At 42.1% G+C, this 13,649-nt stretch overlaps 1 protein-coding gene across 1 annotated transcript in view; it reads right to left on the minus strand.

Annotated features, from left to right (window-relative positions):
• Positions 1-13,392, minus strand: part of ADCY10 (adenylate cyclase 10) — a 140,051-nt gene extending 126,659 nt beyond the window's left edge. Inside the window, exons 1-3 of the mRNA XM_032226823.1 lie at positions 13,245-13,392; positions 12,659-12,763; positions 5,056-5,094 (exon numbers count right to left, since the gene is read on the minus strand). Coding sequence (XP_032082714.1) covers positions 5,056-5,094; positions 12,659-12,763; positions 13,245-13,392 — 292 coding nt within the window. The remainder of the gene's footprint in view (positions 1-5,055; positions 5,095-12,658; positions 12,764-13,244) is intronic.
• Positions 13,393-13,649: the final 257 nt, after the last annotated feature.

The raw sequence follows: 13,649 nt of genomic DNA on the forward strand, positions 1-13,649 counted from the left end.
TTCTTTCAATTTTGCAGACACTGTCACTATAGGGTTCAAGGCTATTTTAATAAACTTCAAACAGGTTCATTTATTATCTTTCAAGTCAAAATGTTGTCTTCCCTCCAATAGCTAGTGATAGAACTTCCAAAAGGCACCTGTATAAACAACTTGTGCTCTTCCTACTATCACTGTCAGTAAACAAACTGAAAGAACCTTGAACCTCAAGTGATCAAAGAGAAAGAAGAAAAACAATGTATCCAGCCTCCAGCCTCTAAGTGCCAGTGTAACTGCTTTTCCTCCTGTTGTTACAACCCTCTTTATAAACCTTCTTATTATCTTCTTTACATTCCAAGCTTAAGAAAGAAAGAAAAACCCTTAAATGGAGATCAAAAACAATCCAATCAATCAAATCAAGCATTATTAAAAAAGAATTTTAATCCATAGGTATAAGCAAAAGTGAAAAAAGAAGAAGAAAGAATTAATCCATTCAGTTTAAAAAATAAGGAGCCCCTGTAAAAGTTCCATCCATGAAAAAAAATAGAAACTGGACAACACATTAAGTTCAATGCAGATCAATCTCGCCTACAGTCTTCTGTCTTCAATCTTAATTTAACTTAAATTTTTTTCCTGGGTAGTCTGTTCCTCTAATAATAAAATTTCCTCACCAATTCGACACACTTTCTCTTCCCGCTTTCTTCCTGTTCCGGAGCTGTTCTAACTTCAGCAGCTTCATTAGCTGTTTTCTGTTGCCGGAAAAAAAAGGCTATTTCTGGATCTTTCAGGGACATTGCAGTGTCCCTGAGATCAGCAAGAGGTACCCTTCTTAATCACCATCTCTGAAGGACAGTTTAGATCCAAATGGACCATCCAGCAGCAGAAATTCAACTGCAATCTCAGAGCACCAAGATTGCATGTCATGCCATCACAACATCAGCTCTCTCTCCCCAGGGTACCCCTTTCCAATGAACTAAATATTGTAAGCAACCCCTATACAGCCTGGAGTCTAAAAAAAATTTCACTTCATAATGTATTTCCCCTTCTATCACTACAGGAGGGGGAGAGGCTGTGTGGACGGTCTTATGCTGGACCCAATTACTGGCTTCAATAAGCTACAATGAAATACTGGGTAAATTTTCCCTAGAATTCTAGGTAGACTGAATTGAACTGTAACTGGGTTAATTATCTTCACTATTGGGAATGGACCTAGAAATTTTGGGCTAAATTTCTTGCTAGGCAGTCTTAATCTTACGTATTTTGTAGATACAAAAACTTTGTCCCCCCCACACAAAAGGGGTTGGAGCGAGTGGTGTTTATTAGCTTGCTTCTTGTATGCTTCTGCCACGTCTGCTAGAGCTTTCTTCATATTTTCCCATCATTTCTTTCCATCTATTCAATCAGAGACATGGAGGAGGGAGGTTCCCTAGGCAGTTCAGGCATGGGAAAAAAATTCCATGCCACTGGTAATTTGGAAAGGAGTTAATCCAGTGCTGCTGTGGACCACGTTGTTATACGCCACTTTGGCAAAGGGTAGCAAGTCTGACCAGTTGTCTTGCTGATAGTCCACATAACAATGGATGTATTGTTCCACCATCGCATTGGCCCTTTCCGTTGCTCTGTTCGTGCTTGGATGAAATGCTGAGCTCAGTTCTTGTGTGGACCTAATAGAAAGTGTGGCAGGATAAAGATCCAAAAGAGAATATGACTACAGGCCTGACATAAACACAATTTGGGGAGAAACATTCAAATGGGAAAAGGCCAGTGGTGGAATTCAAATAATTTAACAACCAGTTCTCTACCCTAATAACTAGCTGGATAGGTGTGGCTGGGTGGTCACATGACTTGGTGGGCATGGCCAACTCAATGTCAGCCACGTCAAGAGGCGCCTCACCTCACCCACCCACCCACTTGCCTGGCCTCTTGGCTGCCTGAGCTCTTCTGGTATATTAATTTGTCTATTAATTTGTCTACTACTACAGTGGCTGGTTGATTATCTAATGCCTGTCTGTCCATCAGCCACAGATGGACTCCCACAGATTCTTAACTCTATTATTCTTCACGACCTTCTGTGGAAACTCCTTGGTGGCTGGCTTTGGAATTCTGGGAGTCCACATGTTTCAGTTCAGAGACACTGATCTATCTAGTATCTCTTGGGTTCTATCTAATGTTGTAAATCCCTGCTTATGGATCTGGTACTTAGTGCCTGTTCTTGTGCTGCTATGATCAGTGATCAGTGCTGCCTTTCACACACACACACAGAGAGAGGGGGGGTGGAGAGAGAGAGAGCGCGCGCACTCAGTACTCTGGAGTTGTGTGTATGTGTGTGTATTAATTTTACCATTGCCCACAGAGTATATAGAAACATATTCCCCTAGGGACAAATTCTAGAAGGGTAACTGTGTTACCCTGCTATTGCAACTAGGAAAACGAAACTCTTGAAACATACTAAAATAATTGTATTCTGTGCTTCTGAAGATCACAACTACAATCAGCATTTCCTGTGGATTCATTAGAAGCTAAGGAGATTGGTAGCATTAGCTACCGAGAGTAATACTTCACAAATCCGATGAACTGGTGCTAATTCATAGTAGTTTATGCCGGAAGAAATTTGTGCCGCAAGAATTACTTTTTGATCCTTTTCCCTTTAGGCAAACTGGATTTGCAAAAGCCTTGGGGGCAAGGAAACAGCAGCTGATCTGAAGAGTGCTGGATTTCAAAAGCCCAGGTGTTCAGTGCTACAAGGAGAAGAAGTGCCAGGAAGCGATCGGCCTGGGAGGGGAAGGGGTGAGGCACATTCAGCTAGTTCGCCGAACTGCACAAAGAGTTAGCTATTGCTACCTGTGAACCAGTGCAAACCGGCTGAATACCGCCACTGGAAAAGGCTGCTTACAAAAGAACACATGGCTCTCTATTCATCTAAAACTTGGTTTTCTGAAATTATGCAATTTTGCTTGATAAGTCTTTTTAATTCACCTAAGAAATAAAAAGGTAACATTAACTGCTCTTTTAAAACATACACACACTGAGAGATTTTTTAAAAAAATGACACACAGCATCTAACATCCAAAGCATCTTTGACCTATTAGTCAGCAAATTTTATCCTATTCCACCACAAACGTTTATCGGAATCCTTTATTACATGTGACAGACCAGTAAAAACAACCTCAAAATTGGAAGGACATGATACAATGCAGACAAAAATTGGAATTTAAATTTGAAATGAAACCATAACTTTTCTTATTAGAAATAATCTCACAAAAATAAAAAAGAATATAATTTAATAATAAATATATTTAAAACAAGAATAATAAATTTTCTAGGTAATGGAAGAAAGACACAATTCTGATAATATCTTATTAGATTTAAACCTGGAGAATATGTAGCAATGGCAAAACTAGCAGTATACAGTCCATCAGTGACGTCCAGTCAGGGGAGGCAGGGGAGGCACAGCCTCACCACTGTCATCATGAAAAGAAAAGAAAATGTAAAGGGAAAAAGGCAAGAGCTGAGGTCAGACTGAGCTAGTTGCTGCCAGAGACACAGTGGATGACTCTGCTTAGTGCTTAACTGTTTAAAAAAGCCTCTAAAAAGCGCCCTCTACAAGAGGAGGCAGGAGAACGACATGTCTCATCTAGTCTGACTTTAGGCGTTTTATGATCACTTGAGCAGAGTTAAGCAAGGGTTAAAAGCCGAAAAATTCCTGACATAGATGAGGCATGTCGTTCTCCTGCCTCCTCCTGTAGAGGGTGCTTTTTTTACAGACTTTTTTAAACAGTTAAGCAGAGTCATCCACGGTGACTCTGGCAGCAACTAGCTCAGCATGACCTCAGCTCTTGGCTTTTTCCTTTTACATTTTTTTTCTTTTCATGATGGCAGGCAAGAGCAGAATTGAAATCTTCTCTGAAATAGCTGGAAAAAGTACGTGCGGGTCGGTGGGAGGGGGAGTAATTCAAACTTCATCCTCCTGGTGCAGGGCTTTGGGCAAAGGATGGAGGGAAGTGCTGTCCCTCCCCAAGTGTAGTTTGATTGCAGGCAGAGCCATGTTGTCTTTTCAAACCTGTAATCAGTGAAGCTGGGCTGGATCCTTCCAGGGCTGGGGGAAAGTATGTGTGCTCCAGTATGGCTCTTTGACTGGCTTCCTGCCTCCTCCTGTGGTCTCCCTGACTCCCTCCAATCCAACATGTGTGTGTGTGTGTGTGTGTGTGTGTGTGTGTGTTTGAGAGGGGGCGGGAGGGAGAGAGGGAGGGAGGAGGGGAAGGGAGAAGAAAAAGAAAGAAAGAAACTTATTTTGCAAAGGAGAAAAACAAATGCTGTCACTTTAAATCGGAACTGAGCATGCCTGGCTGTGGAATTCTGGGAGTTCAAGTCCACAAGTCTAAAAAAATTTGTGTCAGTGCCTCACCAGCCATAAACCTCACCACACATTACTGCAGTCCATACACAATAGAATTTTAAATAAATTTACCCAAGAATAGTTTCCATACATAAAATATATCATGCACCACAGTAAATGTAACCATCTATAGTTTGACTTTTAAGGAGGCTTAATACTTACTGATGTTGCAAATTAGCAAACATGTAAAAAAGGGAAGTCAGAAATTTAAAAGCTTTTTTTTCATTGTTTTACTTTTTTGGCTTTTTTTTCTTACTTTTTAATATTTTACACTTGTTAAACATCTATTTTTTCTTTCTATTAACATGTAAAAATGCACATGAACGCATACCAAGAGATGTACCTAATAATAATACAATGGAAATTTCAAAATAAAATTTAGCCTACGAACAAATCTTTTATTATACTGAATTACCAGTGCCTTGATATACAGTATGTTCTTATTTTCCAAAGCTATACTAAACTTTGAATCAAAAAGCCAAATAATCCTAATGCTCATAGCATCTAAACTATAATTAATAATGATAGAATGTCCACCTTTTTTCCTGTGTATTATACAGGAAAATAGTGTATTTTATAAATATCATTGTATTGAAATAAGATGTAAGCTAACACAAAAAAAGAAAAAATATTTTTGATGTGTAAAAATAAAATTGCTTCCTTTTATTTTTCACAATTCTTACCTGCAAATTTCAAGACATCACCTCCAAACACCAGCACTTCTATACATGAAAAAAGGAAGAAATTTACAATCTTTCATTGCATGGTAGAGAAAATTCCATGAGAAAAATGGCTCTTCTAATAAGTTACTTTTAGAGAAAATGCCCTGATTTACTCAATCATTGTTTTTCCCCACACAAGAACAACCATTGACTTGCCACACCTGCTGCACTTCATATTCCCATTATGATCATCCTTAAATGGGGATGAAACAGGGGTGGGTTCCTGCCAGTTCTAACCTCTTCTATAGAAGAGGTTCCACAAATCTACAGCATCATTTAGAACTGGTTCCAGCTCCCTCCCCCCGCCCGTCTGCACATCATCAAGATGAAGAGTGAGAGGAGGAATTCTGGGAGTTGAAGTCCATAAATCTTAAAGCTGTCAAGTTTGAACACCCCTGGAGTTTTTTTTCTAAAGGGTTAGGGGTGCAAAAGGGTCTTCTAATTTGACAGCTTTAAGACTTGCGTGCTTCAAATGCCAGAGTTTCTGAGCCAACATTTTGGTTGTTAAGCAAGAGCATTGTTAAGTGAATTTCACCACATTTTACAAGTTGGCCACGCCCACCCAAGTCACATGACTGTCAAGCCCCCTCCCACTCAGTCACATGGCTGGCAAGCCACTCCCACCCAGTCACATGGCTGGCAAGCCACTCCTACCCAGTCACATAGCTGGCAAGCCACTCCCACCCGGTCACATGGCTGGCAAGCCACTCCCACAAAACAGGCTTAAAAAGGTAAAAATGACTTACAACACTGTGATTAATGTTTTGATACTGCTGCATTACAATGATGTGGTAAGTTGAATTCAATCAAATAACTCGATATGTCATAAAAACTAAAAACAATAATTATGAAATAAATTGGATCTCTGTGAAAAAATATGAAAGAGCCACAAAAGAATATAGGATGGCGCAGATCAGGCAGATGTCAGTGCTGACTAGGTATATACATTTCACTATTGTATTATGCAAGACTTGGTGTTAAGACTTGGGGATCATGGTGTTTCTAAACAGAATGGGGCATTTAGGCTCCTACGCTTTCCTACACTCACTTCACTTCCAGCCAACTATTGTCACCAAATCACAGCTAGCTTTCCTCCTCTGCTGCCCCACTGCTGGCAATTCTCTACCACCAATGCCCCCCTGCTTAGCCCATAAAAAGCTGTGCACTTCCAGAGGCACACTTTCCACTTTGCCCAAATGCTGAGAGCACTCGGTGCCTGCCAAGAGGCACTCTTCTTCTCTGTGAAAAAGGGGAGCTTCCCCAAATGGATTTGCAATTGAGCAAAGTGGAAAGAGTGCCTCTGGAAATATGGAACCCTGTGAATTTTTTTTCTGAGGTAATCAGAGCTGTCGTCCTTTTCAGGATGGCCACACTAGCCTCCTTCACAGCTTTCTGTCCAGCAACATAGTCTTGGGAAGCATATCTCAAACACTTCAAATGCTTCTTAGAGGCTAATGATATTACAGGCTTGTCCAGCAACCAAAAGAGATCATGTTTTTTAAGTGCCTGCAGCCCCGAATGTTTGGAACAGTGAGGACACTTTCCGTCCCTCAGCCTGTGCATTCCGTGCCCTGGGACATTTTAATGGAGAAGCTGAGGAGTCACTACGCCCCGGCACCTTCTAGAATTGTCCGAGGATTCAAATTCAGACAGAGAGTGTAGCTTGAGGGAGAGTCTATCAACCAGTATGTCGCCTCCCTCAGGTCTGCTGCTCTCTATTGTGACTCTATTGATGACCTGCTGGACCAATTAGTCTGTGGGGTCAGTGACCTGAAACTACAGCATTGCTTAATAGTTCGCACAGAGGTGACTCTTAAAGCAGCTGTGGATGAGGCGAGGGCATCCGAGGTTTCTGAAAAGTCCTCCACCAAGATACAAGGATATCAGAATGCCCCTTCCTCTGCCTCGCAAGCTGTCGCTGTCCATCACGATGATGAGGAAGAGGGGGATGATATTTCTGAAGATGAGGAGAATGCAAGCTGCCTCCAGGCAACCTCTGTCAAGTGGCGCCAGGGATGCAGAAGTTCCGCCTCTAACCTTTGTACGGGGTGTCAGAGAGACTTGTAAGTTTAAGGCAAAAATGCCATCTGGCCAAGGTTTGCTGAGCACAATCTCCTGTGTCCGATCGACCCCCCAGACAAGCTGGTTTCTACAAAGGCAACCAAATGTCCTACCAGGCTGAGGGAAGGACAGTTTTACTATCTCCAAAGATAATGATTACCCAGAGGTTTCTATCAACCATGCTAACAAAAACAACAATGAGAACATTTTCCTCAGTGTCCACCTTGAAAGGGTACTTTGCAAGATGGAGGTGGACACTGGATCTTCCCGTTCCCTTATCTCATGGACCACCTTAAAACATTTAGTGCCCTCTATGGCAAAGAAATGTCTGTCTCCCTGTGCCGTCTGGCTACATGACTATCAAGGAGAGTCCATTCCTATTTGTATTTGTATTTTGTATTTTATTGGTCTTGTATGCTGCCCACTCCTGAAGGATTCCGGGCGGCTTCCAATAAACAAGGGAAGGGGATAAATAGACAAATAGACAAACAACAATTTAAAATACACAACATTCATAGTTACCGTGGGGCTGGCTATTTCAACAGCCCCCCAGCCTGCCGGAGCAGCCAGATCTTAGTGGCTTTGCGGAAGGCCGGGAGAGTAGTAAGGGTCCGGATCTCCATGGGGAGCTCGTTCCAGAGGGCTGGAGCTGCAACAGAGAACGCTCTCCCCCGGGAAGTCGCCAGCCGACATTGGCTGGCAGATGGGATCCGGAGGAGGCCTAGTCTGTGCGATCTGATCGGTCTTTGGGAGATAATTGGCAGGAGGCGGTCTCTCAGGTACCCAGGTCCAATGCCATGTAGGGCTTTATAAGTAACAACTAGCACGTTGAAGCAAGTCCGGAGACTAATGGGTAGCCAATGCAGCTCGCGGAGGATAGGTGTAACGTGGGTGTACCTGGGTGGACTGTTTAAAGTAGCCACCAAGTGGTTCAATGATCACCTTCTCCTCATTGTGGTCCAGGACCCTCTCCCTAAGTTGCTGGGTGTCGACTAGTTCCAGGCATTGTGGCTAGACATTGTCAGTATCCACACCACTACAACTAAAGACTTCCAGCCCTGACCAATGAGTTCATGGATGTTTTCAAAGATGGTCTTGGTAAATATACAGGCACCCTTATATACTTTAATTTGGACCCCCAGGTAGCATCTATCCGGCTTAAGCCTAGGAGGGTTCCCTTAGCACTCTGCCCTAAGGTGAATGCTGAGTTAGATAAGTTGATTGCCCAAGGGGTGTTGGAACCTGTGGATCATGCCAATTGTTATTCCAATTAAACCAGATGGCTCTATAAGGGTGTATGCTGATTACAAGATCACCCTGAGTAGAACCTTGCAAGCTGACCCTTACCCTGTTCCAGTGGTACAGCATCTGCTCCACTCACTGGGACAGGGTTCCATTTTTGCAAAGCTTGATCTTGTGCAGGCATATCAGCAGCTTCTTGTGGACGGTGCCACTGCTGATGCACAGACAATCATTACACATAGGGAAGCTTTTTGCTGTTGCCGCCTGCAATTTGGGATTAGCATAGCCCCAGGGATCTTACAGAGCCTTATGAAGTCTCCAAGGGATCCCTCGGATTGTACCCTATTTTGATGACGTGCTTGTCTGTCCTAGCAACCAGCATGCACTCATCTTCACCTTAGGCATTGTGGTCACCAGGTTCCGCAAAGTTGGATTACAACTCAAAAAATCCAAATGCAAAATTGGGGTCCCGCAAGAAGAATTTTTGGGGTATCTTATTGATAAATCTGGCCTCCATCCCACTCCTTCTAAATTGGAGGTGATCCTTCAGGCTCCAACCCCTAACAATAAAGTGGAGCTCCAATCTTTTTTAGGCCTTTTAAATTTCTATGCCGCTTTCTTGCCGCATAAGGCCTTGGTCACATGCGCAGGGGTCCGGCGTATCTCCAGGACTACGCATGCACCATACAGGAAGAAAGGGATGTTGTGTCCGGATTCCGTAGATATGCCACTGCAAGCCCGCTCACGATTAGCTGAAGGCGGGTCACCAAGAGCGGGAAAACAAAGGATACTGATTGGCTGCCCATTTGACAGCCAGCGTACAAAACAGCTGTCAAACAGGCGGCATGTTCATTGATGGTTCAGAGCTACTGTTAGCTTTTTCTAATTGTGTTAATAAACTTGAGTTGCATTATATCCATGTTGCCTCAGTCCTGTCCCTCCCTTCAGAAGAGATGCACCTTTTGTGGTCCAAGCTGATGCAGGTGAACGTAGCTGCAGGGGTGGTACTACTTCAAACTAATGCTGATGGAACCCTACAACTTTGCACCTATACCTCCCGGAAATTGATTGAGATGGAAAGAAGATGGGCCATTTGGGAAAAAGAAGTTTTTGCAATCCATTGGGCCCTGCTGACCTGGTGGCTTTTCCTCGAAGGAGCCAAGCACCCTTTTGTGGTGTGGACTGATCATAAGAACCTCGAGGCTTTGAAAACCTCACGTAAATTGTCGCCCAAACAAGTTCACTGGGCATAGCACTTTAATCGATTCAATTTTATTCTGAGATACCTTCTGGGAGGGAAGAATTTTATGGAAGATGCCCTATCCAGGCCTACCCCAGTATAACAGTGCCAGGCCGAAGGTGATTCATCTGGTCATTCCTTCAAAGCAATTAGCAGCTCCAGTAGTCACCAGAAGCCAAGGAAAAGTTGACCTAGACATACCCATAGAGCCAACAAAACGTCTGAGAGAGGTGCTACCATCTGATGACTGGTTCAAAGCCCACTCAAGTGAATGCACCATGTGGGATGGCCTTGCATGGTTGCGGGCCAAGTTTTATGTGCCTACTAGTCTGAAAAGCATTGCCCTCCAACAAGCCCATGATTCAAAAGTGGCTGGACATTTTGGGTTCGTGAAGACCTTACATTTGGTTAGAAGACAGTTTGGGTGGTCTTTTTTGAAAAAAGACATAGAACCCAACATTGCTAGTTGTCCTGCTACACGCAAAGAGACCACCAGGAAAACTACATAGACTACTCCAAAATGTTGCCAGACCTGGTGCCCCTTGGAAGAAGATATCCATGGATTTCATTGTTGAGCTACCAGAAAGTAATGGCAATACTGTCATTTGGGTGGTCATGGATTTGTTCTCCAAGCAAATGTATTTTGAGCCCTGCTCCAAGATTCCGTCAGCGAAAACACTGGCTAAACTGTTTATCCTACATGTGTATGAATAGGTTACATGGTGTTTCTGAATGCGTTATCTCGGATAGAGGAGTCCAATTCATCTCCCACTTTTGGAGGGAGTTCCTAAAATTGTTAGGCTCCACCCAAGGTCTAAGCTCTGCTCACCACCCACAGACAAATGGGGCTTGTGAACAGGCTAACTTGGTTCTAGAGCAATACCTCAGGTGCTATGTCAATTATCAGCTGGATAATTGGGCCGACCTTTTGCAGAGGTCGTGTATAATAATTCTATACATAGCAGTACAGGATTAACCCCATTCAAAGTAGTGTCTGGCCAGGATTTTGTGCCTATCCCTGAATTGCCCCAGGAGAAACTACAAAACCTTTCCTTATACAAGTTGCTTAAACAGCTACAAGTTATCTGGCCTGTAACTCGTAAAGCGTTAGACAAAGCTCATCAAGCACTAAAAAACAAGCTGATAAGAAAAGGATGAAGCCAAAAGAATACTAGGTTGGAGAGAGGGTTTTCCTGTCTACTAAGTATCTTCAGACTACCCAAAAGTTGAAGAAACTTGGACCAAAATATGTGGGTCCTTTCCCCATTGTCAGAATTGTCAACCTGGTTACAGTGCAGTTGGAGTTACCCAAAACCCTTAGGAGAATCCATCCCATGTTTCATGTTAGTTTACTGAAACTGGAAGATACCTCCTCAATTTGTCCAGCCCACACCCCTCCTCCAGTCCCCCTCCTTATTGAGGAAGAACAGTATTTTGAAGTCAAAGAGATCCTTGATTCCAGAAAACATAGGGGGGAAATACAGTATTTAGTTGCTTGGAAACATTTCCCTCCCTCCCACTCTGAGTGGGTGAATTAGTCTGATGTTAGGGCCACAAAGCTTTTGTAGAAGTTTCATTCTAAATGCCCTGATAAACCTTGAATATGTTGTATTAATGTTCTTGTTGTTACTGTTTTTCTGTGTCTTTTGTTTCTCTCCAGGGATAACACCTTTTCTGCAGGAGGGCCCAATGTCAACCTCTATATCCCTTGCTTGCTATCAGCTGCCATAGTAACAGGGAGGGAGGGGCATTTCAGTATTTGGAAGGGATATCATGCTGGAGGGGATATCTCGAAGAGGGAGTTTTGTTTTCACCATCTTCTGTGCATGTTGAATGCTCCTGTTTGGATCAAGGCCAACTGTCTCTGCATACTAGCTTCATGAGGCCACCTGAAGATGCACCAAGCACAACACCCTTGGGGGTTGGAGATTGGACATTTAGCTTGTGGTTGTTGTGGGGAGAGATTTGGGTAAACTTTTATATGTACAAGTTTGTGTCATTTAATGTCACATCTTGCTTTACTTTTGCTGTTTTCACTTCCTATCCAATAAAAGTACCTTTCTCTAAAACAATGGAGTTGGGGGTTTCCTTTCTTGGATTTTGAAGGAGGCATGTTTAACACTAAACAATGAAGGTGCACAAATAGAAAGATGAATAATTGCAGTAAAATATTATACAAGTTTTCAGAAACTGAGGTAGGAAGAGGCCTGCCCAAGGAGAGAGTGTTACATTAGTTGGAATAGCAATAGCACTTAGACTTATATACCACTTCACAGTGCTTTACAACCCTCTCTGAGCGGTTTATAGAGTCACATATTGCCCCCAACAATCTAGGTCCTCATTTTACCCACCTCAGAAGAATGGAAGCTTGAGTAAACCTTGAGCCAGTGAGACCCGAACTGCCGAACTGCTGGCAGCTGGTGATCAGCAGAAGTAGCCTGCAGTATTGCATTTTAACCACTGTGCTACTGCAACTCTCCTCCAGACTTTTCCAACTAATCTTGCTTTTGATAAGGATAAAGTCTTTCAACGACCATAGGGATATGAGATTTTATTTTCTATTTACATTTCTTTGATTAATATTCTGTCTTTTTTCATTGCCTTGTCTATGGATATTGCCAGTCTTATACTTTGTAGTTTCTTTGCAGTGCTTTGCTTAATTAATTCTTTTAATGTATACCTTTACTTTATTAGTGTATTCATAGTGAATCTCCTGCTCACTTTTTAATGTGGCAAAACACGCAGTTGGCTTTATAAATATTCATTGGCATTACTAATTGGACACATTCCTCCAATGACAAGATAATGCAATATGATTGGTGAGAGATTTTGGCAACTCTGAAGCTGAAACTCTTATAACAAAGAAGTAACATCTGTGGATCTGTTTTATACCCATGTTCTCACATCTTTGTTCTCTTTTCTAGGGAGTAAAGACCTGTTTTTTAAACAAAAATAGTTTGGAAATACTCTGTTTATGATGGGTATTCTTCAAAATCAAATCATACATAGTTCTAAACTCACCTTCAACAATGTCACCCATATAGTGATTAAGGGTCTGTGTTAATTCATCAGCACCACGATCCAAGCTCGTGTTCATGCTAAATTTTTCTGTCAGAGCTGTGAAACCTTCAAAATAATAAGCAGTTACTGTCAGTATAACATTTTGAGACTGTGGATTAGGGATAAAAGGAGGACAGGCAGGAGTTGATTCATTATACTTTGAAAAGAAAGCCTTATCTTGAAGAAGAGAAACAAACAGCTATAACAAACTGACAAAGGAAAATCTCCATTGAATCTCTCCTTGACAGCAGTTGACACATAGAGCATTATTTCCTGCATCGCGCATTTCTGTATCCTCAAAGTAAGTCCTCTTTTTGCCCAAGAAAAGAGAAATAATAGTTAAATAGATGCACTTGTTGAAACATCAGAAATTCCCTTGAGGTTTACTGTGTGTTTATATGAATATTTTAAAACTTTGCTTTATTTTCAGGAAGAGCAGCAAAGGTTTGCACTATCTTTTTCTCATGTAGCATTTTATGTTTCCATTAAAAAAAAAAAGCTCTCTCTTTCCCCTTCCCTCAGTGGCACACTGATTTCCTTTGCTTACCTGAAATGTCCATAAAGAGCAAAACACCATCAAAGCTTTCAATAAAAGGCAGTTCCTGAGCAAAATCTCCATACACAATGATATCAGGGACATGAGCAGCTAATTTACCAAGGGTTGAAATCTCAATTTGATCAGTCTTATTAGTCATTATTATTTCTGATTTGGAACACAACTTGAACACCTTATTCACTGCTATATAGGCATTAAATCTCCTGTTGTGATGCCCCAATACTGTGAAGACTTCTTTATCTTAGATAACGCCTCCATTGTTAGATTTTGTGTCACAATGAACTGAAAGCAGTTTCTCCTCCAATTACAGTAGACGGATTATACTTCACCTAACAACTGTTGCTAGGCTAAAGCATATCCTTTTCAACAGTGAATTCTCTTAGTTACAGATTAAGC

Source organism: Thamnophis elegans, chromosome 11 (genome assembly GCF_009769535.1).
Source record: "Thamnophis elegans isolate rThaEle1 chromosome 11, rThaEle1.pri, whole genome shotgun sequence".
Lineage (NCBI taxonomy): Eukaryota > Metazoa > Chordata > Lepidosauria > Squamata > Colubridae > Thamnophis > Thamnophis elegans.